Source organism: Puma concolor, chromosome A1 (genome assembly GCF_028749965.1).
Source record: "Puma concolor isolate L17-30 chromosome A1, mPumCon1.1.hap2, whole genome shotgun sequence".
NCBI classification, from domain to species: domain Eukaryota; kingdom Metazoa; phylum Chordata; class Mammalia; order Carnivora; family Felidae; genus Puma; species Puma concolor.
In genome coordinates, this window is record NC_141667.1 from 83,962,749 (window position 1) to 83,988,734 (window position 25,986).

Sequence of the window (25,986 nt, forward strand, 5' to 3'; positions counted from 1 at the left end):
TAAGCTTTCTTGCAGTTTAGATATGCTGCCATCAGGTGGTAGTAATATGTCATATCCATGTGGCTCCACAGATGACATTCTGCTTAAGGTCATCAGTTTATACCACGAAGATTTATAATCATGAATCCACAGATTTTATATGAAAATTAAAATAACATAGTATATCCATTTAGTGTTAGAACTAAGGGTACTCTGTATATTATTTTTTAAGCAGATATGTATTGAAAGATTCAATTGGACAAGTTTTTCTGTTTTTAGTTTATTTTTTGGTAAATGAGTATTATATACTTTCTAAAACTTTAGAAAATTATAGAAAAGTAAAATGTAAAAGATCAATTTCATTACCCAAAGATAATTGCTATTAACCATTTGTTTTGTTTCATTTCCTTCCAGTCTTTTTTTTTTTTTTTTTTAATACAGTGTTTAGTATGTTTTTGTTTTCGTTTTTTGGAGTGGAGTTCCAGGGCAGGAAAAGATAGTTGGCTGTAATAACAGTGTGTATACAGCATGTATCTGTGTTTTACAACTTTTAAAATTACAAGGTTTTTGTAATTGCTTTGTGACATTTTAATATCCCATTGATTGAAGTTTTCCATAATTTGTATAGTCATTCACCTATTAATAGACTATGTTTATGATCATTAGTCAACATGAGTATCTTATCTCTGCATTCCATCTACTGCTTATCAAGAGGACCATCATTTCATTGTAGCCATGCTTGATTTTTGTTTTAACACAGAATGATTTCTGATTCATCTCAGAGTATCTAGATATCCTATATCTTGTATTTCCTCCACTGTGTGTGATAGGAAATTGCCAGAAAATCTGAGCATTCAGTTTTCAATTATGAATGAAAATATGTAGTCTCTTTGTTATTGTTTCCTATCGTAAGAATGCTTTATAATTTTGTAAACCATATTCAACCAGGTACCACGTATAAACATCTCAGGTCCTGTGATATTATGACATGGAGCCATTACTTGTTTCCTACCAAAATAACCTTTTCTTTTCTTTTTTATAGCATAGAACATTGCATTAAAGAAATACAATCTGAAGTTAACAAGCAGTGTCCAGATGTGCAGCTGCAAACGACAACTGACTGTTTTGAGTGGCTAGATAACTATAATTATAATTCATCCAAGTCACCTTCCATTCCCCATGGAGATTTGATAAAATTCCTCACAACACTGGTAAAAAAACAAACAAAAAAAAAATCCTTTGTTTTATAGTGAGGTGGGGTGGGTGAACAGGAATATAATTCATTCAGCTTCTTATATGCAAATATTTTAGTGACCTTGTTATCCTACCATATCTAGGGGTTGGGGTTTTGTTTGGTTTCTGTATCCCCAGTGGAGTACAGTGAGCTGTTTGTTTTTTACCTTTTACAATGATTTGTATCAATAGAATGAAGTTTTATATAAATGGAGATTAAACATTATAATTCCAAAATGTGTAGATTGATACGTACCACACATTTGTCTACCAGAAAAGTTCATATTTATTATGTTTTATGTCCTTCACAACCACTCATCTTCTCTGTGCTTATTATTAAGCATAATGAGATCACCGTTGATTGTATCTTTTAAGTTGCCTTGTCTATCATTCCGTGTATTCCCAAACTGCAGGCATACCCAGTTTTTTCAAGCAAGGCAGTAATTTCTACAAGACCACTGTTAATTGATGGGGAAATACTACATTGGTCATTCTTTGATACTGACCACTCACTATGTTAGGATGTGTTTGTAGCCATGGAGTAAGAACACTTACTTTATTACCCCTATATCTACAAGGAGTAGCTTGCAACAACAGTTTCCCAAAGAAACAGCATGATTGTTAGAAAGCAGTATGTCTGTGGCTATGGTTTTAATTTTCTTTAGGGGGAAAAAGGCACTGTTTTCGTCTAAACATCAAACATTGACTAAGGCAGATGTGGAAAATATCTTGAGGTTGTAGATGGCTTAGGATGACAGAATCAGATGAAAAGTTTTTGGCTATTGTTATTATTGCAGATGTCTCTTTAATGTTTACAAAGTAATAGGAGGAAGAGAAAGGAAGACTATGTGCCCTGAAGCCTATTCTTTTAAGAAAATCCCCTCACCCATTATCTCTTGAAGGTGCAGGCTTGAAGAATAAATATGGACATAGTTATTCCTTTAATTTCTATTAAGAGCCATGTGTATTGAATTTCATTAATATTGATGTAATAATGCTTTCTCATTTAATTAAAAGCAAAAGCTTTTAATTATCTTTTAATCTGTCACACATAAGTCATTCTGTATTCACTGCAGGGCAAAGGCCGCTTTAGTTTTGCTCAAATTCATTAAACTGATAGGGTTGTTCCAGACCTAGGTTTTGGTTTTTTTTTTTTTAAATAATTGATCGTGTTATTTTGAGGGAAGAACCACATTATTAAACAGATTCGGGTTGAAATGACCTTATTATAAAGTTTTTACATGCTAAAGCTGTCAATCTTAACAGCCATTTTTCATAGCTTTCTTTTTTTTAATAGACATTTTTTAATTTATTATCTAAGTACTTAAATAAGAAACAGAGGTTCTCATTATGACAATTATACTGAAGTTATTCTCAAACTTAAGTAGTCATACTATACACGTGTCCTGAACCTATTATTCTTTAAATATTGTTTGATCAAATATTTACAGATTTAGACTGATTAAAAGAAACCCAAGATAGAGGCACTAACATGACTTGTTTGTTTCATAGAATTTACCATTTTTTTCTAGAAGTATCAAAAGCACTAAATAGAGAGGGATGAGAGAGAGAGAGAAGCTTCAGAAAGATCAGTGCACTTTGTGGCTCTCTGGAGTGTAGTAGAAAGAACATAGATAGGGAGAATGAAGCCACGGATTCATTCTTGGTCTTGTGCTTTACTGTGTGTGACATCTGGAAAGTACCTTAAACATGTTGCATGTTAGTGTCCTTATCTGCAAACTAGGTTTCTAAATATCTGTATCACAGAATTTTTATTGTGAATAAGCTAAAGACTTGATAGATAAGTGCTTTTTATATAATAAAATACTATATCTATCTATCTATCTATCTATATTACATATGGAACATTAAATTGGATAGAGCACTGCTTAGAATGGCTTCAGAGCAAATTCCTGGAATTCACATGACTTCTGCATAATTCTGAATCATACATAATACCTGTGGTATCTCTGTCAATAGGAAATTTCAAAGCCAGCCTTATTTAATGCCGCTTGAATTTTGCTTCCAGTTTTCTTAGAATCAGCTTGTTACTACTCAGAGAATATAAACTAATTTCAGTGCTACCTGAAAGAGACAAAATTAGGAAATTCAGCATGTAAGGAGAATGTGTGCATGTAATACAAGGTCTAAAAAGAAAGTAACTTTTTATTCCTTTACTATTCATAATTATACCTATCATTGTTTTCTGGCAACACAGAAGGCATAAAGGAATAATTTTGTATCATCTTTTGGGGAATGATTCTGAGAGTATTTTTTCCCCATATTGAGTTACTTATCTTTTTGGAGAGAACTGAAATATTCTCAGATTAATTTCCAAAGTAAAATATTTCTTAACATGGCTCTCGAAAAGGGACTTAAATGAAAGTTAATGTCTTTATATTATATTTTATTTCTCAGGATGGCAGGTATTAGTAACCTCTGGGCACAGACTATATTTAAAGGTCTCCATTTTGTATGTTCATTTGGGGTTCTATAATAATAGATATGCTTATTCAGGCATGAAAATTTTCTACCAGGAATCACTTAGGGACATAATCTTGAGTTTATTTTGTCAGAGGAATACATTTCAATCAACGTTTTGCTATAGGTTTTTATTTAGAATTTTCAAGCTGCAGCTCAGATTATATTGGAGATAGATAACAATGAGGGCTGAAAACTATATTATGTTTGGAAGGCTAACTGAAAATATAGATCATCACCTGAGCATGCATAATTTAACGGATCATAAAGCTAACCTTCTAAAATACCTGAATTGATTAAATTCCAAATGCAAAAAACACAAAAAAACAACAACAAAAAAAAAACCCTTGAAGACCATTTGAGTATTGATTCTAAATTGAAATGAATTAGTATGAAATTGTGTGACTATAGAAATCATTTTTACTATTACTCTTACAGCTAATCACATTTCTCATGTTATAATTTACTTTTATTAGCAAGATTCGTTGAAGAGTGAACTAAATCAAGAAGAAGTGATACTGGATTTACTTTGGGATCTCTCCTGTCAGAGCAGCGTTTCGTTCCCGGCAACTCTAAGTGGAGTATCTTTCCATTTCCTCTCTCGGACTTCTCTTCATTCTGTGGAAGATGATTCCTCCATGGATGTACAGTCTATCTGGGATAACATAAGACTACATCTTCGACGCTTCTTAGTGAACAAATTACAAACCCATAATGAAATCATCAATTCACAGCACAAAAGTTGGTTGAAAAAGCAGTGCATACAACAACTGTTGTTTCTTTATCCAGAATCAGAAGTTATAATCAAGTACCAAAGCATACAGAATAAACTGTTGGCTGAGCTCCTGCAGAACTGTTTTCCTGCTTATAGCAGAGAATTGAATTTAGACATAATGGCTCATGGATACCAAAGTACTATGCTTAGGTTATACTCAATGATAAAAGAAGATTTTAACACACTACACGAAATTTTAGCTCCCACCTCAACGTTGCAATTCATTAAAGAAACTTACCTGGATACTGTTGCAGAAGAAATGGCAAAGTTTCTTGAAAATTTTTGTGAGCTGCAGTTCAAAGAAAGTGCTATCCGTGTGATTAAAACAAGCAAGAGCTCCAGCAGGCATAGAGGATCAGTGCATGCTTTGGGTTAGTGATTTTTTAAATTTGTTCGGTTTGACTTAAGCCTTTTGATACCTTTAATTTTCTAACATTTTTCTATTTGGTGAAACTTACTGCAAACTTAAAACTAAATCAGAAAATAAATATTATGAAATTTTTCAGTGCACATTTCTCTTCTGCATTTCTTTTTCTATAGGTATAGTCCTAGACGTGCTTTTCTTCCTGTTCTTTAAATTGTTAAAGATATTGAAAATGTAAGTCAAAAATGTTGCCAGTAAGAGTTTTGGTTTTTTTGATTGCATAAATTACTGGGTGAAACTGTTTATATATATATATATATATATATATATATATATATATATATATATATATATATATATGAATGAATCAATATTCTCATATATGTAACAGAAAAGTATAATTCTTAACCCATTGTATCTTCCCAACCTGAAACACATTAGGTAAAGAGAATTGTTAAAGATTTGTTGAAATTCACATGAACTAAAATTGGACGTTTAGAATTGTATTCTTTTAGTCAATTCCAATAAAGAGCTATTGTGAAATGGTAACTATAAAAGTCTATATTATAATTGGTCACAGAGGCATAGCATTTTAAAAGTTCCTCTAGTATCATTTCTATAAGAATATCCATAAAGAAAAGGTGATTTGAAAATTCCTAATTGTATATAAAAGGTAAAGGAAAAAAGAAAGAAATTATTGTGATATAATAAACTTTTCTGTCACCATTTTAATTTCCCACTAGTGGAGAAAAATCACGATAAAAATATTATTTTTTAAAATTATTAGTCATGCTTTTATGTAAAAATTCGGAGGTATATTTCTAAATAGGTACATAAACTATAGTTTTTAAGCGTTTGAAAATTGTTATTTGGTGAATTGCTGTCTTTGAATTTATGATCACTTTTAAAAATTTCCATAGCTCACCATATTTTTACGTACCTTCCTTAATAAAATGCCAGAATACCAAAATACTGTGATATATGAATTTTCAAGTAGTTTAATGTTTTATCTTATATTTTTTTATTTTCCTCTGGAAGCTATATCATATCACAGAACAGACATGCATCAGCCAACTTTAGGTTATGGCAGAATGCAAAGTCAGCTAATTTAGGAACATTACAGTTTTGCTCAAAGCAAATAGATTTTCATTTTAATTGTTACATAAATTTTAAATGCATTTCATGAGTGTACTTATTTTCTAAAAATTTTTATATTCTCTAAAAGAATTCCTGCTTACTTGTAAAGTGTTTAAAACATGAAAGTTTTATATATGCTAAATATAGTTTATAACAGAAGAAAAGATCCATATGGTTGAAAATATGTGTAAGTTGCTATGGAGTCTTTAGGGCTGATATTGAGGTGTTTTCTCATTCGTGAGAGAAAACTATGTGTGTAGGCTTTAACACCAAAATTTGAAACATTTTCTGCAAGTCTAGGTGCACTGATCTTTCTCAAGCTCCTTTATCTAACCGTTGGTGTAAATCACTTGTTAAATTAATACTTTCCATATGCCAGGCACTGTGCCACATGCATTCTTTTTCTTATTATCTCAATTTCATAAACAAAGAAAGAAGCTTAGAAACATTAACTTACTCTGGGCCATGTTGTACAGAGTCAGAATTCATATGTTGGTCTTCATGTCTCCAAGACCCGTGTACTTAACCATCATGCGATTGGACCTTGTTTTAAGGTGTATAGTGCTTTGTCGCTTGCAAAAGAGATTTCAGACAGCACTGTTCAGGTGGACTACCTGAAAATCAATTTGGTGCAGCTTTATTGAGCATTTAACATTGGCAAGGCATATAGCAGCTTCCATGTTTAAGGTTCTGAGCTAGACCCACTAGGGGAAGAAAACAAAATGAGTAACTGCTTCTAATGTAGTATAAGAACTGCTAAACTAATTCTTAATGGATCAACCATATTTGCTACTAATATCTGACCCAATGACCAAATTTTATTTATCAAGGAAATATACTTTGAAATAAGTGAAATAACGTAATGATAAACATTCTTTATAAATATTAATACAATTACAATAACTTATAGCCCTATTAGAATAAAGTCTACATTGACTTGAACGGGTTGCACATTGTATTATCTTTATTATTTTAAGAACTCTTGGGGGTCTTCAATAATTTTTTTTATGTTTTATTTTTTGAGAGAGAGAGCAAGTTGGGGAGGGGCAGAGAGAGGAGGGGGACAGAGCATCTGAATTGGGCTCTGCTTTGACAGACTGACACCAGCAAGCCTGACATGGGGCTCAAACCGATGAATTGCAACCTTATGATCTGAGTCCAAGTCAGACGCTCAACTCACAGACCCACCCAGGCACCCCATATAGATAGATAGATAGATAGATAAATAGATAGATAGATAGATAGATAGATAGATAGATATAGGTATAGATATCTATCTTTATATATATCTATATATCTATAAGATATCTATATATCTTAATGTATATTTATATCTTTATGCTCACCAAGACTTATTTTGCCTGAAACTATAGAAAAGATTTTCCCTAAAATAACAATAGCTAACATTTATTGCACCAAACATTGATGTGCATTATCTCATTTAATCCTAACCAACCAACAAGGTAGGTGCCGTTATTTGTTATCTCTATTACACAGTGAGGAAACTAAGGCATAGAGATAATTAATTTGGTCAAGATTACAGAAGGAAGCCAGGACTCAAACTGTCTAACTGCAGATCCTCTGCTGTGTCACTGTGCTCCACTGCCTGAAAGAACAAGATAGAAATAGCTCATTCTGTTAAAAAAAACACTCTGCTCTGAATTCTCCATGTTGCTAACTCTACTTTAGTGCAGCCATTGTTTTACTTTTTCTAAACCATCTCACCCTCTTCTCATCTGATGACTATATAACACTAATTTGAAAATATTTTTCTTATAATTCCTATTTTGTAACCTATTGATCTATCTTAAGCAGGCGTTGTATGTACACCATTCTTTTTTCTTCCAGCTTTATTGAGATATAATTGACATATAACATTGTGTAAGTTTAAAATTTACATTGTGTGATTGGATACACTTATGTATTTTGTTAGTTACCACCACAGCATTAGCTAATATCTCCATCATGTCACATAATTACCATTACTTTCTGGTGGTGAGAACATTTAAGATTTACTCTCTTAACAACTTTCAACGACTTAATACACTATTCTTAAGTATATTCACAGTGTTGTACATTAGAGCCTCAGAAATGATTACTCTAACTAGAAATTTGTACCCTTTGATCAACATTTTGCCATTTCCCCCATTCCCCAGCCCCTGCTAACCACCATAATACTCTGTTTCTATGAATTCAGGGTTTTTTTATTTCACATATAAATGTAGCTATACAATATTTGTCTTTTCTCTGTCAGACATTTCACTTAGCTTAATGCCTTCAAGTTCCATCTATGTTGTTGCAAATTTCAGGATTTCCTTTCTTTTTCATGGATGAATAATATTCCATCATATATTTGTGGGGTGTGTGTGTGTGTGTGTGTGTGTGTGTATCTCCATATAGGGACACTTGGGTTGTTTCCATATCTTGACTATTACGGTTAATGCTGTAATGAATATGGGAGTACAGATATGTCTTCAATATCCTCTTTTCATTTCCTTTGGATATATACCCAGAAGTGAGATTGCTGCTGGTAGTTCTTTTTTGTTTTGTTTTGTTTTCTTTTATTTTTTGAAGAACCCCGTACTGTTTTTCACGGTGAAGATACCAATTTATATTCCCACAAACAGTGAACACAGGTTTCCTTTTCTTCATAGTCTCACCAGTATTTGTCCTGTCTTGTCGTTTTGATGATAACCAGTCTAACAGTTGTGAGGTTATATCTGATTGTGGTTTTTATTTGAATTTTCTGCTGATTACTGACGTTGACCATCTTTTCATGTAGTTGTTGGCCATTTTGTATATCTTCTTTGGAAAAATGTCTATTCAGGTCCATTGGCCTTTCTAAAATTTTATTGTTATTGAGTTGTATGAGTTCTTTATATATTTTGGATATTAATCCACTATTAGATAGATGGTTTGCAAATATTTTCTCCCTACTATAGGTTGCTTTTTCATTTTGTAGATTATTGTGCTGTGGAGAAGCTTTTTAGTTTGGTGTAGTCCCATGCTATTTTTGCTTTTGTTGCTTGTGCTTGTGGTATCACATCCAAAGAATCATTGCCAAGACCAGTGTCAAGGAGCAAAGGAAAAAAACTGCTTTCTTCTAGGAGTTTTACAGTTTCGGGTTTATATTTAAATCCATTATGCATTAATTTTTATGAGTGTTGTAAGATAGGGTCCAATTTCATGTGATTATCCAGTTTTCCCAGCACCATTTATTTAATCCTTTCCTAATTGAGTATTCTTGGTTCCCTTTTCAAATCTTAATTGACCATATACCTGAGGGTTTATTTCGGGGGTCTTGATTCTGTTCCTTTGGGTTAGTGTCTGTTTTTGTGCCAATACCATTCTGTTTTGATTTATGAGTTTGCAGTATATCTTGAATCAGGAATGTGGTGCCTCTGACTGTTCTTCTTTCTCAGGATTGGTTTGGCTATTTGAGGTCTTTGTAGTTCCATACAAATTTTAGGATTATTTTTTTTTTCCACATTGAAAATTTTTTAATTTTTTTTTTTTCTAAGTAACCTCTACCTCTGTTGTGGATCTTGAATTCACAATCCCAAGACCAAGAGTTGTGCACTCCACTGACTGAGCCAGCCAGGTGCCCCTGCATTGAAATTCTGATAGAGAATTGAATCTATAGATGGCTTTGGGTAGTATGGATTTTTAACAGTTTTAATTCTTTCAATCCATGAAATCCAGTATTTTTCCATTTCTTTATATCTTCTTCGATTTCTTTCCTCAAAGTCTTATTTTTTCAGTATACAGATCTTTAACTTTCTTCGTTTAATGTATTCCTAAATACTTCATTTTTTTTGGTGCTGGTGTGAATGGGATTGTTTATTTATTTTTTCAGATACTTCATTGTTAGTATATGGAAACGCAACTGATTTCTGGGGACACCTGGGTGGGCTTAGTCGGTTTGGCAACTTGGTTTTGGTTCAGGTCATGATCTCACAGTTCATGGGTTCAAACCCCGTGTTGGGCTCTGCACTGACAGCATGGAATCTGCATGGGACCCTTTCTGTTTCTCCTTCTCTCTCTCTCTCTTTCTCTCTCTGCCCTTCCCCCACTTGCACATGTTCTCTCTCTCAAAAATAAACATTAAAAAAAAATAAATACAACTAGTTTCTGTATGTTGATTTTATACCCTAATCGCTTCTCGGCCTTTTGGCTAAGATCAAGTGTGATTTTATACCCTGAAACTACTGAGTTTGTTGATTAATTCTAACAATTTTTTAGTGGAGTCTTTAGAATTTTCTATGTAAGATTATATCATGTGCAAACAAAGACAATTTCACTCTTTTTTTTTCCCCCCGATTTGAATGCATTTTATTTCTTTATCTTGCCTGATTGTCCTGGCTAGGACTTCTAGTATTATGTTGAATAGGAATGGTGAGAATGGGCACCCTTGTCTTATTCCTGATCTTAGAGGAAGATGTTTCAATCTTTATGTATATACTACCATGTTCTCGGGGCGCCTGGGTGGCGCAGTCGGTTAAGCGTCCGACTTCAGCCAGGTCGCGATCTCGCGGTCCGTGAGTTTGAGCCCCGCATCAGGCTCTGGGCTGATGGCTCGGAGCCTGGAGCCTGTTTCCGATTCTGTGTCTCCCTCTCTCTCTGCCCCTCCCCCGTTCATGCTCTGTCTCTCTCTGTCCCAAAAATAAATAAAAAACGTTGAAAAAAAAATTATACTACCATGTTCTTGATGAGCAAATTCACTGAGAATTTGGTATAGAGGGAATAGAATTTGGGTATAGGTATAGGGTATAGAATTTGAAAGGATGTGTATTTTGTCAAATGCCTTTCTACATCTATAGAGAATATCATATGATTTTTATTTTTTAAATGTGGTGTTTCACATTGATTAATTTACGTAAGTTAAACCATCCTTGTACCCCAAGGATAAATCCAACTTGATCTTGGTATATAATTCTTTTAATGTGGAGTTGAATTCGGTTTGCTAATATTTTGTTTAGAATTTTCGCATCTATATTCATCAGGAATACTGGTCTGTAGTTTTGCTTTCATGTAGTATCCTTATCTGACTTTGGTGTCAGTGTAATGTTTGACCTTGTTAGTTGAGGTTGGGAGTGCTGCTCCTTCTTTATGTATATACTACCATGTTCTTGATGAGCAATTTGAACCTATTGAATCCTTAACTGCCTTTGATTCTTTAGGTGGATTGAGGACTGGTTTTTTCCCTGAATGGTCTATAAATTATTTATTTACACATACATATAAACATATGTGTATTTTCATCTCTATTTATAATATAGAGATAGAGAGATAGCATTGCTTGGGTATCAAAAATAAGTAGAGATAACATTACTTGAATATCAAAAAAAGTTACAGCTTTTTATTGTGTATAAGGCTTTACACATGTGAATTCATTAGTCTTTGAACAACCCTTCATAATATTCATATTTTAAATATGAGAAAACTGAGATTTATAAAGGTAAATCTTTTCCAAGGCCATACATTATTATTTTCTAATAATCCACAGAAAGGGAATTTCATTGTTTGCAGTTATTTGGTATATTATTTTGATATACTGCTAAATTCCATGGCAAAAACTGTACAAGGAACATGATAATTAGCATAAAAATAATTTTCCAGACGCTTTCATGTTTTCTTTTTGATTTTAACATTTCTGTGTTGTACTCTCAAATTTTTTGCTTTTTTTTGTTGACAGTGATTCATAACTGACTCATAATTTGCTTGTGCATATTAATTCAGAAACTGACTAGAGGCACTTTTTATTCTATTTTATTTTATTTTACCAGCTGGCCCTTCTGGTGGTGGTGGGTGTTTACTTGCACACCCCAGAGTGACTTCCACCTGCAACCGCAGCTGGGTATTGATTCAACAACGATAAAGTACCTGGCAGACACTGAATTTTATTTTGTATAAGCTAATCCCTTGACTTGAATTGCACATCTTGGCATTGTATGGTAACCTTTCTTATGGTTTTATAATTTTTATTTCTTTGAGAGTATGTGTAGTATTATAATATATTTAGAAGTATATGGCTTGTATATTCTGTAACTTGAAGAAAATGATGAAATAATGTCAATATAAATATTGTAGGATCTTTGTGATTTGGTGATCTATCCTAGGAAAGAGTAATATAATTTTTGCAGATACTCTTTTACAAAGTTTCAAGAATGATTTAAGAACCCAGACTTTGCCAATAATTCTGATTTGTGTTCTTACAGTTTCTCTAATAATTTTTGGAGAAAATTATCAATTATTTTATAACAATTTATAATATAGTGTTTTTTCATTTAATTTATAAGGCTTTAAATTTTTATTTAAAGTCAAACAACTTTCTTGAAGCTAGAAATTTACCTTTTGTATTTTGACTGTAACCTGATTGCTTATTATCTGGGAAGTCAAGTCCATATTTACACATGTGCATGTGTCATCCAAATTTCAGAATAGTGTCATCCTTATATTGTAACATTTTTTATGTCTACATTTGGAGTGGTAAACTGATCAAATTACTTTTACTTTTTAAACTTACATTTTATTTAGGGTGCCTGAGTGGCTCAGTTGATTAAGCATCCCACTTCAGCTCAGGTCATGATCTCATAGTTGATGAGTTCAAGCCCCAAGTTGGCTCTGTGCTGACACCTCAGAGCCTGGAGCCTGCTTAGGATTATATGTCTCCCTCTCTCTCTGCCCGTTCCCTGCTTGCACTCTGTCGGTCTCTTTCTCTCTCAAAAATAAATAAACATTAAAAATTATGTTTTTTAAACATAATATATAATACATAATTTTTAAATTATATTTTATTTGGATTAAAGGAAAGTTACTGCTGTTTTTCTCAATGTTTGAAAAAGAGGATTTGTTTATGTGTAGTAAATTTCAATTATATAAATCCTCTGTATTATAATATAAAATGATACAATTAGAAGATTTTAATCATAGAATAAATTTTCTGGTCCCTTATACGTCTTTACTCTGAATGTTTTGAGGTCATTGTTAGCTTTGAGAAGGAATGGCTTAAGAGACTACAATACATGCCTTTGAATATTTGGAAGATTTCTAAAGATCTGCAGTGGTTGTGAGGTTGAAACTAAGTGGCATCTAAAGCCCCTTCCCATTCACAGTCCCTTGCTGTTTTATTTAAGGAAGACAGAGTGAGAAAAACAGAATTTCTCAAGGGATAAACAGATCCTTCAGAGTAAAGAAGACCTTCAAAACAAAATAAAAGTAGAATTTTTGACTGGGGGAGGCTTAGATCACAGTTGGAAAGTAGGCCAGTCTTATAGTTACCCAAATTTCTCTCTTGCTCCTCAAGTAGCTTTGACTAGCTGAGTGGTGACATCATTCAGGAAAGATGAAGAAGCATCTGGAGGCCAGCCTACAAAATGCATACAAAAAAGAAGCATTTGTATGAGTACTGTTACAGAAGGTTCCAAGCCTCCATGAAGGACCGCATCTTTCACCCTGTCATGTGCTCCTAAGACCGAAGGGAAGAGCTTTGTTAACTCTGATGACATTTATGCTTTCTATCCCCCCGACTAGTAGAAGCTGAAATTCCAAATAATAGAAAATAGTAATGGGGAAAAAGAATTCATAAGAGAAAGTAGGATCTTATTTCGAATTATTACAAATTCTTGTAAAATCATAATGTAGTTCCAGGTTTTGTAGCATTGTTAAATTCCAAAAAGTGATATTGTTGCTCAGGTTTTTTTCCCCCCACTGCTTTATCGTAATTGCCATGTTTAATGAAATACTGGTGCATTCCTTGTCTACAGTTATACCTTGCCTCTCAGAAGATGAAAAGCGTACTTACTGGGAGTCAAGGGTGCTGGTCCTGAAACTCCCACCCCTTTGTTTTGTGACCTTAGATAAGTCATTTAACCTTTTCAAATTTCTTAATGGATAAAATTTAAAGGTTATATTAGGGAACATCTAAGCTCTACTACACCTTCTCAGGCTCTGCGACATGGAAATCATTCCACAGCCAGATTTTATACCTACAGTTTGTCATTGGAATCTGTCACATTTATTTTCTGTACTGACAGTACAGATGTGTAAACTGGCTAAAGATGTGATTTTGTTCGTCACAGAAGCAGGTAGAAAAATTTCCTTTAGATCTTTATCTGTATGATTTTTCTTCCCCAAGTGAAACTTGAAAATCACTATATGAAAACTGCCCACCTCCTGTGGTTGCGTTTTTTTTTTTTTTTTTTTTTTTATCAAGATGGGAGGGTGAAGAGAGGAGTAGGTAATTAAGCAAAAACAAGAAGTCGAGTCTCCCCTTCCAGCTAACATCTGAAGCTTTTCCTAGTAATTATTTTTTGGGTTTCCCTTCTGATCCCACAACCAAGTGTTTTAATTTTGTTTTATTTGTAGTTTCTATTTTTATTTATTTATATTTTTGCAGGAACATTTTTAATCATATTATTGAAAATTAAGATCACAGGTGAGGATAGAAATGCAATTATTATTCTGTATTGTCAATTAAAAAGAAATCCATATGCCTTTTCTCTGGCATGTATTTAAAGCAGACAAGGCAGGAATTTAATGATAACTTGTGTTTTTTCCTGGGGAAAAACCAGCTTATTTCTGCAAGCCCATAGGCATGGGCGATACTTTGTCTCCAAAAACCTCTCTGTATCCATACAAATCTTTGTGTAAGTACAAAATAAAAGCCTCAAAATTAAGCCTATAAAGCATAGAGGAAAGAGCTTGTCCTAAAAGACCGTGGGTAAGAATTTCATGAGGCATATTATAGTAAAACAATTACGCATGTTAAACTTCCATAAATAATTCTATTTTTTCTTTTTCTTTTCTTTTCCTTTTTTTTTTTTTTTTTTTTACACATGAACATCAAAAGTGATGATTTGAATTTTTGGCATCATTGATCCATCCTAAAGCCTTTCCTCCAGTCAGTTTTGTTACATGGCACCTTCATATGTTACCGTGACCATGTCATCAGCTGAGAGAAGGAGTCTTGTCTTCCCTTTTTCTGAGCCAGGAGGGCCTTCTCCCTCCATTCAGTCTACTTCCTGTACTGTTGATCTCTACCTAGTAGAAGTATACAGGTGGTCCATTAGAGTGATGGTAAAAATGAACTGTTCATTTTTATTTCATACTTTATGAATTCAAGCAGAACAGGACAAATTCTTCAAGCCATTTAAGATGGTGTTTTGTGTGTTAAAAGTCATTCCCAGCCATTTTGATTCTTGAGTTTTGATAAGGCACATATCACTTAGGATCTGTTTTGTGGGAAATACTTGACTAAAGTATACACTTTGCAAAGGATGGTACTCAACATGAATTCAACATTAATGTTCAATAGTATTTCCCCCTCGATCATTTTTACTTTTCCTTATTATCGGTTTACAAATATATAAAGTCATTTATATGATGGACTATTTTTTAAGTGCTTTTAATTTATCATGTACTGTGCTAAGTATTGTATATACTGGTATACCATTTACTCACCATCTCTGAAAAATTGGTTATTATCTGTATTTTATAGATAAAAAACAGAGTTTGGACAGGTTAAATAGCTTGTTCAAAGTCCCACTTCAGAAAATACCTCAGCTGGTATCGAAGACCCTTTCTGAATTATAACTAAGCTCATTCTCTTAACTACTGTAATTTCTGTCTTTTTGTTAATTCCCTTGTAAGATAAATAATCCTTTTATGTACAATTTGAAGAGTAATTCCCACTTTAACCACAATTCCGACTTCTGTTTTGAACTTTCTGGAATTGCAACGTGTGTATTTATTTCTCTACATGTAAAATTAAACAAATTTGTATTTTGGAAAGAACTAAGTAATAGAGTACAAAGTTCCATCACTGGATTTTCTCTTTGGGAAAAATTTGGGAAGAAAAAGAACTACCCAAGACTTTACATAGTAACACATGCAAAGGAAAGTAATTTTTGACTTAATATTTTTTAAAAAAATGTATCTAGAAGGAGACTCATTTTATTCCTAGAGATGCAGTTAAGCTGCTTACATTCAAGCTTTTTGCCAAAGTTAAGCTAAAAGAAACTAAGCTACTGAAATAGTTGAAACAATTAGTACCAGGTTTGAGATCCTCTTTAGATTAATAAATAACATTAGTTATTAGATTAATAAATAACCATTAGTTAGCATCATGTTTGCAAGTTGCTTCCACAGTTGTTTGTTTGTTCGAGTTCTCTTTGCCACGTCACCATGCTGAAATTAGTGCAACATTTTCAGTTCTTGTGTTTTGGATGAAAATCAACCATTCTGGCTGGTTAACAAATCAATTTTGAGACAGAACAAAGATTAGAAGAATCATCTCATTGTGTCTCAATGCCTCATAAGAAAATAAACAAAAAGCCGGATGCTAGAATGTTTTTCCCTGAGGAATTGATGGTGTTTTTATTTTAAGTTCTCCCTACTAGAGATTGTGTCATCTGTGAAAATTATTTATTTCATTAAAAACTCAGAGAAAATGACTGAATGTGTAGGTGTATGAGAGAAGGGTATATGTTATGGGTAGACGTTTGATATTATACAAATGCCTGTATTTATTTACTTTAAACATGTTTTCTGCTACATGGACTCTGTTTTTCTGACCCATTGATTCACCATTAAATGTTCTAGGACCTCTGGGTCTTTGTTCTAAAGACAGGGCAACAAAGATGGAAAGTATATTCCATAAGAAAGAAAGTGGATGCAATTTAGTTGTAGTAATATTTTTGCATTCATACAGCAACAATTAGCAACCACTAAATTGCACTCAGTTATTTACTCCCTCTCTGCTTAGAATACCTGTATGTTTTTCCTACAGATGGAAAGGATATTTTCACTTGCTACATCTTTTAATTATGACATTCAAACATGAAGAATGACAGATGAAGTGACTCAGTGGTTTCTCATGAAGGTCATAGGACAGTTTAAGATTTATATGCCTGTGAGCCATTCAATAACATTTTTAAAAACTGAAAAACTAAAAAAAAATTAAAATACTGAGATTTTAACCTTTGTTTTTTTTTTAACTTGGAAAAGAAATTGATTAAAATATAAATAAAATGTTAAGAACAAGATGAAAATAATTGAAAAGAATCACTGAAAAGTTTAGAATAAAATTATTCTAAAAGTGAACAAATTTATTTTACAACTATTTTATATTGAACAAAGAAATTGGAGAAATATAAAAGTAATATATATGAGGTCATTGCAAGCCAGAAATTCATATTCTATAGAAAGTGCGTTCCTAAATCACTTTGTAAGCTTGCTAAAATTTTTGTAACTTCTGCTTTTCCTTGCTAGAATTACTTGTTATTCTGTCTTGATTTATGAACATAATAGTAAATGAGAATGGTCAGTTCTGTTGTTTTATATGAAAGCATTTGTGGGCTTTTACATGTAGGGGTGATAAATCCCTAAATTTTTGTTTAACAGATGATCATTTTCCAGTGGATTATTATAATGTTAAATATTGTTCAATTAACATATTTTTTCTTCAGGTTCTCAGAAAATGTAGTATGTGACTTCTGGCTATTATACTTTTGTTTGTTTGTTTATTACACTATTAGTCATTGGTACCCAACAAATTTTTTTCACAAATGTTTGAGAAGTAAAGTTTAATAAACAAACATTGGTAATATTCATTTTAAAATGGAATCATTTTAATAATTGAAAAACTTAATGGTTCTTTTATCAAAACATTCTTTATTATGAAAATCAACTTGGAACATGCACATTATGATATAACATTTTCACTGTCATTGTATATATATGTGCATGAAAATCTTTGACCATCAGTGTCACATCTATGAAGTCAAGTGCTTAGTATAAAACGTATCTTCTGCCTCAAAGCGGGTGTTATTTAACATCTCCACCTACTTTTTTTGAACTCAGAGGAAATCTGTGTCATTTACACCTGGGACTGTTAAAATTCTTTTCCTGAAGTAGTATTTTCTGAGTATGGGCTGATCGCTGAGTGGGGATTTATACAGGAGAAACGGCTAGCAGCTTTGAGAGTTAGACCAATCAGTCCCCTATTGTGGAAATGAGAAAACAATCCTTAGCTTTGGGTAAAATGTTTCAAGTCCTAATGGATTTACAGTCAAATTCTTTTGCCTCTGTCATTCTTAAAATTGAATTTCTTTTCCTTTGTTTATACATATATTTTTAATTTGCTTCTCCTCTTACCAAAACATTCATGGGAACTCTGGTTGAGTATCTAAGTGGAGATCTAAATTATTCACGTAAGGAAACAAAAAGTTATTTAAAATGAAGTACAGTGTATTGCCTCAATCAAAAGCAAAATCTATCAGTGTTTGTTTTTGCAACTTCTTTTTAACATTGAATAAAAACCCATGTGTATTGTTTAGAAAAGTGAAGTTTACTCTATTACTGGTTTAATCTCTTCCACAATTGAACACTAGGAAGTACTAAATTAACAGATAAATGCTAGTGAAAGATGATACTCTTGGCCTGTGTGTGTGTGTGTGTGTGTGTGTGTGTGTGTGTTTAAGGCAACAAGATAGTTTTGCCTGTTTGTTTTAAAGATTTTCTTTTTTTAAGTAATCTCTACACCCAAAGTAGGGCTTGGACTTACAACCCCTAGATCAAGAGTTGCGTGCTCTACCAACTGAGCCAGCCAGGTACCCTGATAGTATTGGCTTTGAAATTCTGATGCCAGTGAAATATAAAAGACAATATTTTGAAGTTTTGATATTTTAGATCTCTATAACATGATCATACTGAATTGATTTTAGATAACTGGCATTATATTGTTTGTTCTCCAAAGTAGAAATTAAGTTTAAAATTCAGTATTAGGAGCACCTGGCTGGCTCAGTCGGTGGAGCATGTGACTCTCGATCTTGGGGTTGTGAATTCGAGTCCCATGTTGGGTGTGGAGATTACTTAAATAAAATAAAATTCAGTGTTAGCATTTCCATTAGTACAAGGCACACAGTATTAATTCTAGCAGCAATTATTGAAGTGGATACCAAGGTTTGTAAAATAGTCTATCTAGAAAAGAGAAGTTGCCTCTAAATTTTATAATGATCATTGTCAGAGAAAACTATATTGTAAAATTGTTTTATTATGCCTTTCTATATATTTTTTCCAAACTGTACTGAAATCACTTATAATCATTGTTGCAGTTCTTTTTGTAGCACAGTAAAAGAGTGATCCTTCAGCTATTTGAAGAGGGTATATTTTTAATGGACATTTTTCTTATAATTTTTCTTAGTCATGGTTACAAAAGCCATAAAGTTCACAGTTGTTGGTATGTGAGTCTAGTTAGTAGAGCCTGGACCCTGAAGAGAAATAGGAAGACACAGCAGTCATAGTCCTTTTAAGACTAAGTAGCCAAGATCTAATGTGGAATCAGTATGTAAAAATGAGAAGAATCCTTACCCGACTTTATAGACAAGCTATTACTGCACAGATTTGGTTGGAGCTTTATGTTCACTTGAGATCGCTATAAAGAGACTTGTGTTGTCTTTATTGAACTTGAGCAGTTGGCCTTAATATCTCATTATTCAGATTAAACCTATGTTAATTTATACAGTCTTTCTATGTTTATTGATAAGTGATAATCTCATATTTTGCCTTGTTTCTGTGGCATACAGACAAAATATAAAGCATACACCGTTTATATTTTTATGAAAGGAGCTTGTAGGGATTTGAGTTATAGAAAAATGCATACCTTCTTGACACTATGACTATATCTAAAGACAGAACTAATGAATACTAAATTTGGTTAGGATCACTCAGTCATGAACCAATGCGAGTTTTTGTTTTGTTAAATTTTGATCGTGTGCCAAGTTTTCTGAGACACAAAAAGGAAACCAGAAATCAGACAGATGTTCAAAAATATTAAATACCCTGATAAGGTTTGCATCCTTGTGGTTTTCTCTGCTATCCTGACAGTTCTTTAAGGTTCTGTCATTTTCAGTCAACAGAGAGTACATGTGATCAGTGTATCTGATAAACTTGTCAATGCCTCTTTAAAGCAGGATTCCCCAACCTATTCAATTCAGGCCCTCCCCCCCCCCCCCATTTCAAGTATCATCTTGATAAGATAGCTATGTCACAGGCATCTGTGTATAGCCAGCTCAGTCTACAACTAATTTGTGCCGGAAAAAATTAAATCAGGAGGTAAATTATTTCATGATTGCTCATTCCCAACAGAGTTAGGCATCATTCTGAAGAAAATATCAAATAATTGGTTTCAGGCCGTGTCAGACACATGCAATTCCCTTCTCTAATGGCTGTGTGTGGTAGCACCAGGCCTCAGGGGTCAGCAAAGAACTGGAAATAGCTTAGTGCCAGGCACGGCAATGGAGAGATGGAGCACATAGGAAATGAAGTGGCAATAAGTGCAATCCATAGGGGAAATGTGCTTCACTTGGAGTTTAATATATCGGTTCACAATCTGGCAGGAAGCCATGCAACAATTGTTTACCTTTTTGTCAGCATCTGCATCTGTTCTGTTTTGTAAACAGCACTTAACTCTCCGTCGGTAAATGCCGGAATCAATAACAACTGTTAAGGGATTTCCTAGCCCCCCCCTTCTTTTTTTTTTTTTTATATTCTATAGCAAATGCACACTACAAACAATGTTTGCCTTAGATTAACAAGGAACAGACATTAACAGGGTCAAAGGGATTTGGTTGGGAACATTTTATAGCTTCTTGGGTTTACAGTAATTATATCTGTGTGATTTGAATGTATTTTGTAACCTATCCAAATTAAACTGTTAAAAAAAATGCTAGCAAGCAGTAATGAAGATGATTTTTTATAATTATCTTAAGTACTGTGTATAGAAAACTGCTGGCACTGTTTGTAATAATTTAGTTCTGTGCAATATTGTGTATTACAGCTGCTATGCAGAAATATTAAGTTGCCTTTTGCAGTTTTAGGAAATTAGTGATTATATCCAGCAGTACTAATTATTTTAAACATACAGTTATTAAAAAAAAATTACACACCACAGTGAGACATAAAAAAGGGTCGATCTGTGACTAGTGCCTATAAAACTAAATATATTATTAGTAAATGCAAAAGAAAGAACAACTACTTTTAAAGTTCACTGTCTTCAGGGACTGAATAGATGAATGTTGTCATAAATGCAGGATTGTTACAATAGTTATGGCATCACTTAAAAGTGAATATCACCAAGATCAGAGGAACACATTATTACTAATGGGATTTATGCATAGATCTCCCCATGCACCACTTTGAAAACTTACTCCTTAAAATTTCCCCCTACACAATTGCTAAGTTGCCTTGCTTTTGGTTTATTAAACTACTTCATATCTGATTGAACCCAAATCTAATTTTGTTTTCTTCTATTTTTACTTGTATAATAAGTGTTAAATCTTAGGCTTTTCTAGTAATTTTTGTCAAATGTGTGACTTCTTTGGATTTTTCATTGGTTTACCATAAACCACAAATAAAATTGAGGAATTATTTGATCAGGTCAGTTAGTCAAGATTTACATTCCCTTGTCTTTTTTTTTTTTTTTTTTTTTTTTTTTTACTTTATGTGTCTTATGACACTGTGGAATGAATTTTTTACTTTTTTTGCCAATCATTTTGCTATTTCACTTGTCTAAATTATTTTGGCCAACATTTTTTTTTAAAGTTTGTCATATTTTTTTATTCAATAGATCCAATTAGAATTTAGAATTTGGAAATTTGGATAATAGTATCCTTCATACTCCTACTGATATAGAAACTATTTTGGCTTCATTTTCTTGACTGCATATTTATTTATTTCACTTTCTGTCACTGGGTCTGATATTAATATATGGTAATATATATCCAATCACAAGTTAGATGTACATTGTAAATTCATTGTTATCACCCAAAATATCTAGATTTTCATGCTTTCATCACCATCAGAATTACAGTCCAGATTTCATAAACTGGCACTTCAAACTCGTTTATTTGATTAAAGGTATAGCATGTTTTGAGGCTTAGAAACTAGAGATGTGCCATTGAAAACCATAGACAACTCTTAGAAGTCAGCTTTTCCCTTTTATAATTACTTCCTTTACCAAAGTCTCATGTTACCAAATATCTCTATAAATTTAAAGAACGTAAGAATGAAAGGCTTTAGCTAAGGCTGTTTGTGCTTTGCCTCTTGAACATCTGTTTGATAGGAATTAATGGCTCGCTCTTGCCATTTCATGTTAAATATTTTAAATCACACCCTAATCATTCAGTATACAAGTTTAAAACTCATGATTGAAATTTTCATACCCAAAGTCAAAACGTTCAAAGTTTTATTGTTCCTGAAATAATCAAAATGACTATTCTGCATTTATGTCAGCATAAAAGTTAACTATGCCTTAGCAGAGCTTGAAAAATTTTAGTGGTGCTGTCCTGATGGAATGTGTAAGGCACTTATTGGGAGATGGGTGTTGTCTATGGATCATTGGCTAATTTTTAAAAATTGATTGTTAAAGGTAGCCCTTGTTGTATTAGGTGAAAGCAGTAATCATTATTCCCTAAGCAAAGGGAAAATTAAGTGCTAATTAGTAAGTTATGGAGTGTGCAGTAGTACTTAGAGGGTGAGCAGAATTTCCCCACTGGAAATTCCCCACTGTCCTATCTGGGGACAATAGAGTCAACAAATTGATTGCTGATGTCTAATTGTGTTTTTCAAATCCCGCAAAGTACTAACTATTAAATGTCAGGAGGGTTTTCATCTCCATGGCAAAGTTCCTGTATTGAAACCTTAGCTTGTAATAAAATTTGAATTTTATGCTATTATTTTAAGAGTTTATCCTACCCATGATTATTTACTTACATGTAGCATTCTTATCATTCATTAGATCTTTTCCTTCAAGATCCTGAAGTCTCTATTCAATTATAGTTTTATTTCCTTTTATTTACTTAAGATGAAACTTTGAAAAAAAGATATATGTCATCCTCTTTATATTAATTTTAAAACACTTTGAAGGATATTAGCTTTCCTAGTCATCAAATGAGAATTGCTAAGTTGTTTATATTGTCACAGTTTGAAGATCTAATCTTTATTGGTGGTGCAATAGAGCTAACATATTTTATGCTCTTAGTTATGCCATAATGTAGATTTGATCTTGAAAATTAGCATTTAAGATATTTTAACTTGATGTCCACACAAAATAAAGATTTGAATACTGAGATTAACTTTTAAATATCAGGTAGACACAATTCTAAATGTTAACTTGATTTGTAATAAATATAAATGAATTATAAAAAGGCAGCTTCTGTTAATATAGTTTTTGATTTCTCAGGGAAAGAACAGATTTGTATTTTTTCCATAGTTAAAATTTACACACACTAAGATAAAATCTGATCTCCATGTTGAATCACTCACAAAAATAAGATTGTTCATCTAATACCAGCTTGGAGTTACTCGTGCCACTTTGTGATAAAAACAAAGGAGCACAGCTGCTTCCCCGATTTATCACAAGCCTTTTGGAGCCTTCTAGCCTCCAAGTGAATTCCAAGCATGTAAGTCTCACTTTGGCAAACTGGAAATCTTGGCTCTTCCAACAACTGTAAATGGCTGCTTTCCGATCCTATTGCTTGGCATGAGTGAAAGCAAACTCAGCTGAGATTAAGAGAGGGGCCTTACAACTTTCATTCAAGCTGATTGTCAGTTATCTCTCTACCCATTGGAGACAAAGACCACAGGACAGCCCTCAGCTTGCAGGAAATTCCCATTTCTTGCTCAAATTTACTTTTCTGTTACTTGAAACCAAAAACTTTGGAGAATTACAATCTTTTAAAAAATTTTTTTTTAACATTTATTTATTTTTGAGACAGAGAGAGACAGAGCATGAACGGGGGAGGGTCAGAGAGAGGGAGACAGAATCCGAAACAGGCTCCAGGCTCTGAGCTGTCAGCACAGAGCCCGACGCGGGGCTCAAACTCACGGACCGCGAGATCATGACCTGAGCCGAAGTCGACCACTTAACCGACTGAGCCACCCAGGCGCCCCGAGAATTACAATCTTATCAATAAATGCCTTCTCTAAGATACCTTAAGGACTCTGATAATACTCTCTTTGTTATTTGTTAAAAGCAGCCCTTCTTTTAGACCTAATTGAGCTGATCTAACTGAGGTTCTTTCTTCCTTAGGCCCCTTTGAATTTCAGGTACATGTTTATGATCATAAGCCTTAGTACACAGGCTAGAATCCTAGGTGTCTTCCACATCATGCCCTTGTAGTACCCTGTCCTTTTGGTCTAAAGGTGATGAAGTCTGGCTCCAAGATAATCTGGCTCCCTGGAAGATGTCGAAGGTTGGAAGAAGCAGAGTAGATGATTCCTCATTAGGAAGATACACATATTTGCCTTTCAAGTGGCAGGACTTTCTTTCTGAACCCTTGGGAGAAATCAGAGAGGCTCTTGAATTGGTCTTCTCTGAAGACAACCAAGGAGATGAAGAATGCTTAAGGCATGAGCAAGAGCTCAGAATCAGGATTGAGACTGTCAGATAATGGAAAAGTGGTGTGAGTGCAACGGGAAGCCTAGAACACAGGTGAGACAGGGACATGCATCGTGACTTAGAGGACAGTGGGGTCTCACTAGGGGTCTTCCCAGTTAAAATAGAGAGTTCAGTTTGGTGTTTTGAGAGAGGAGGTGGGGCCAGAGGATAGGTGGCTCCACATCCAAAATGAACGCCAGGAACATTTCTGGCCTAGATTTATATTGTGAGGACAGGAAGAAAGAGAGAAACTAAGATTTGGAAAATGTATTAAAGTATTTTTACATTTTGTTAAGTCTTTTTTTTTAATGGTTATTTATTTTGAGACAGAGAAAGAGAATGCATGCAAGTCTAGGGAGAGGCAGAAAGGGAGAGAATCCCAAGTAGGCTCCGCACTGTCAGTGCAGAGCCCCATGTGGGGCTCATTCTTAAAAACACTGAGATCATGACCTGAACTGAAGTCAGAAGTCGGATGCTGAGCTGACTGAGCCACCTAGGTGCCCCTCATTTTGTTCAGTTTTGAGGGCACTTTTATACATGAAAAGCTATGCTAAATTATATATTTCATAAACATGGATCTGAAATTTTTTCTAGGACACAGTTGTAGATGTGATATCGAATATTTAAGATCTGAAATAAAGTGGAAATAAAGTGATCCACTGTCCCACTGCTAAAGCTGCATTTCATTAGAAATGCTCTTACTACTTTAAAAAATTACCAGAGTAATGAATTTTTATTTTAAAAATTAAAACATAAAATACATATTAAGAAGAAGGTCAAAAGGGGCACCTGGGTGGCTCAGTCGGTTGAGCATCCGACTTCGGCTCAGGGAATGATCTCGGGGTCTGTGGGTTTGAGCCCCGCGTCGGGCTCTGTGCTGACAGCTCGGAGCCTGGAGCCTGCTTCGGATTCTGTGTCTCCCTCTCTCTCTGCCCCTCTCCCGCTCATGCTCTCTCTCTCTCTCTCTGTCAAAAATAAATAAACATTAAAAAAATTAAAAAAAAAAAAGAAGGTCAAAGTCCTCACATTTCCTTCCCTCCAATCCCAGTCTCCAGGATCACCACTCTTATTCACACTTTGTTCATACTCTAGAATTTTTCTATGCACATGTAAAAATTGATATACAAATTTATATTTTTCAAAATGAGATCAAACTAGACATATTGTTCTGCATTGTGCTTTTTTCAATTAAAATTTCATGACCTCCTCCCGTGTCATTGCAATTTGGTTTGACATTCTTTGCAGCAGAACTATATTCCCTAATAGAGATGTAGCATAATTGATTTGCATATGGCTAAATTTAAATTGGTCTTATCAGGTTGTTGGCTCAATGGATTTAGAAAATCTTAATTTTTTTCTCCCCCAAAGCAACATGCCCACTTTTAGAGAAATATGCGTACATACACACACATGTGTGCATTTAATCAAACATGCATGTATGTTTAAAATGTATAAATTAAACAGTGATAGATCTTTTACCCTCTCCACCCCTAACCCTAAAACCCTAAAGTAATCCCTGTTTTACAGTTTAACGTGTGCCCTTCCACCTTTATGTGTGTGCATGTCCTGTATATGCAC

At 33.6% G+C, this 25,986-nt stretch overlaps 1 protein-coding gene across 2 annotated transcripts in view; it reads left to right on the top strand.

Annotated features, from left to right (window-relative positions):
• The window catches only part of KIAA0825 (KIAA0825 ortholog), a 393,731-nt gene that overhangs the window by 62,048 nt on the left and 305,697 nt on the right, over positions 1–25,986 (top strand). For both annotated transcript variants that reach the window (XM_086717843.1, XM_086717852.1), the window contains exons 4-5: positions 1,022–1,190; positions 4,170–4,839. In XM_086717843.1, coding sequence (XP_086573969.1) covers positions 1,022–1,190; positions 4,170–4,839 — 839 coding nt within the window. The remainder of the gene's footprint in view (positions 1–1,021; positions 1,191–4,169; positions 4,840–25,986) is intronic.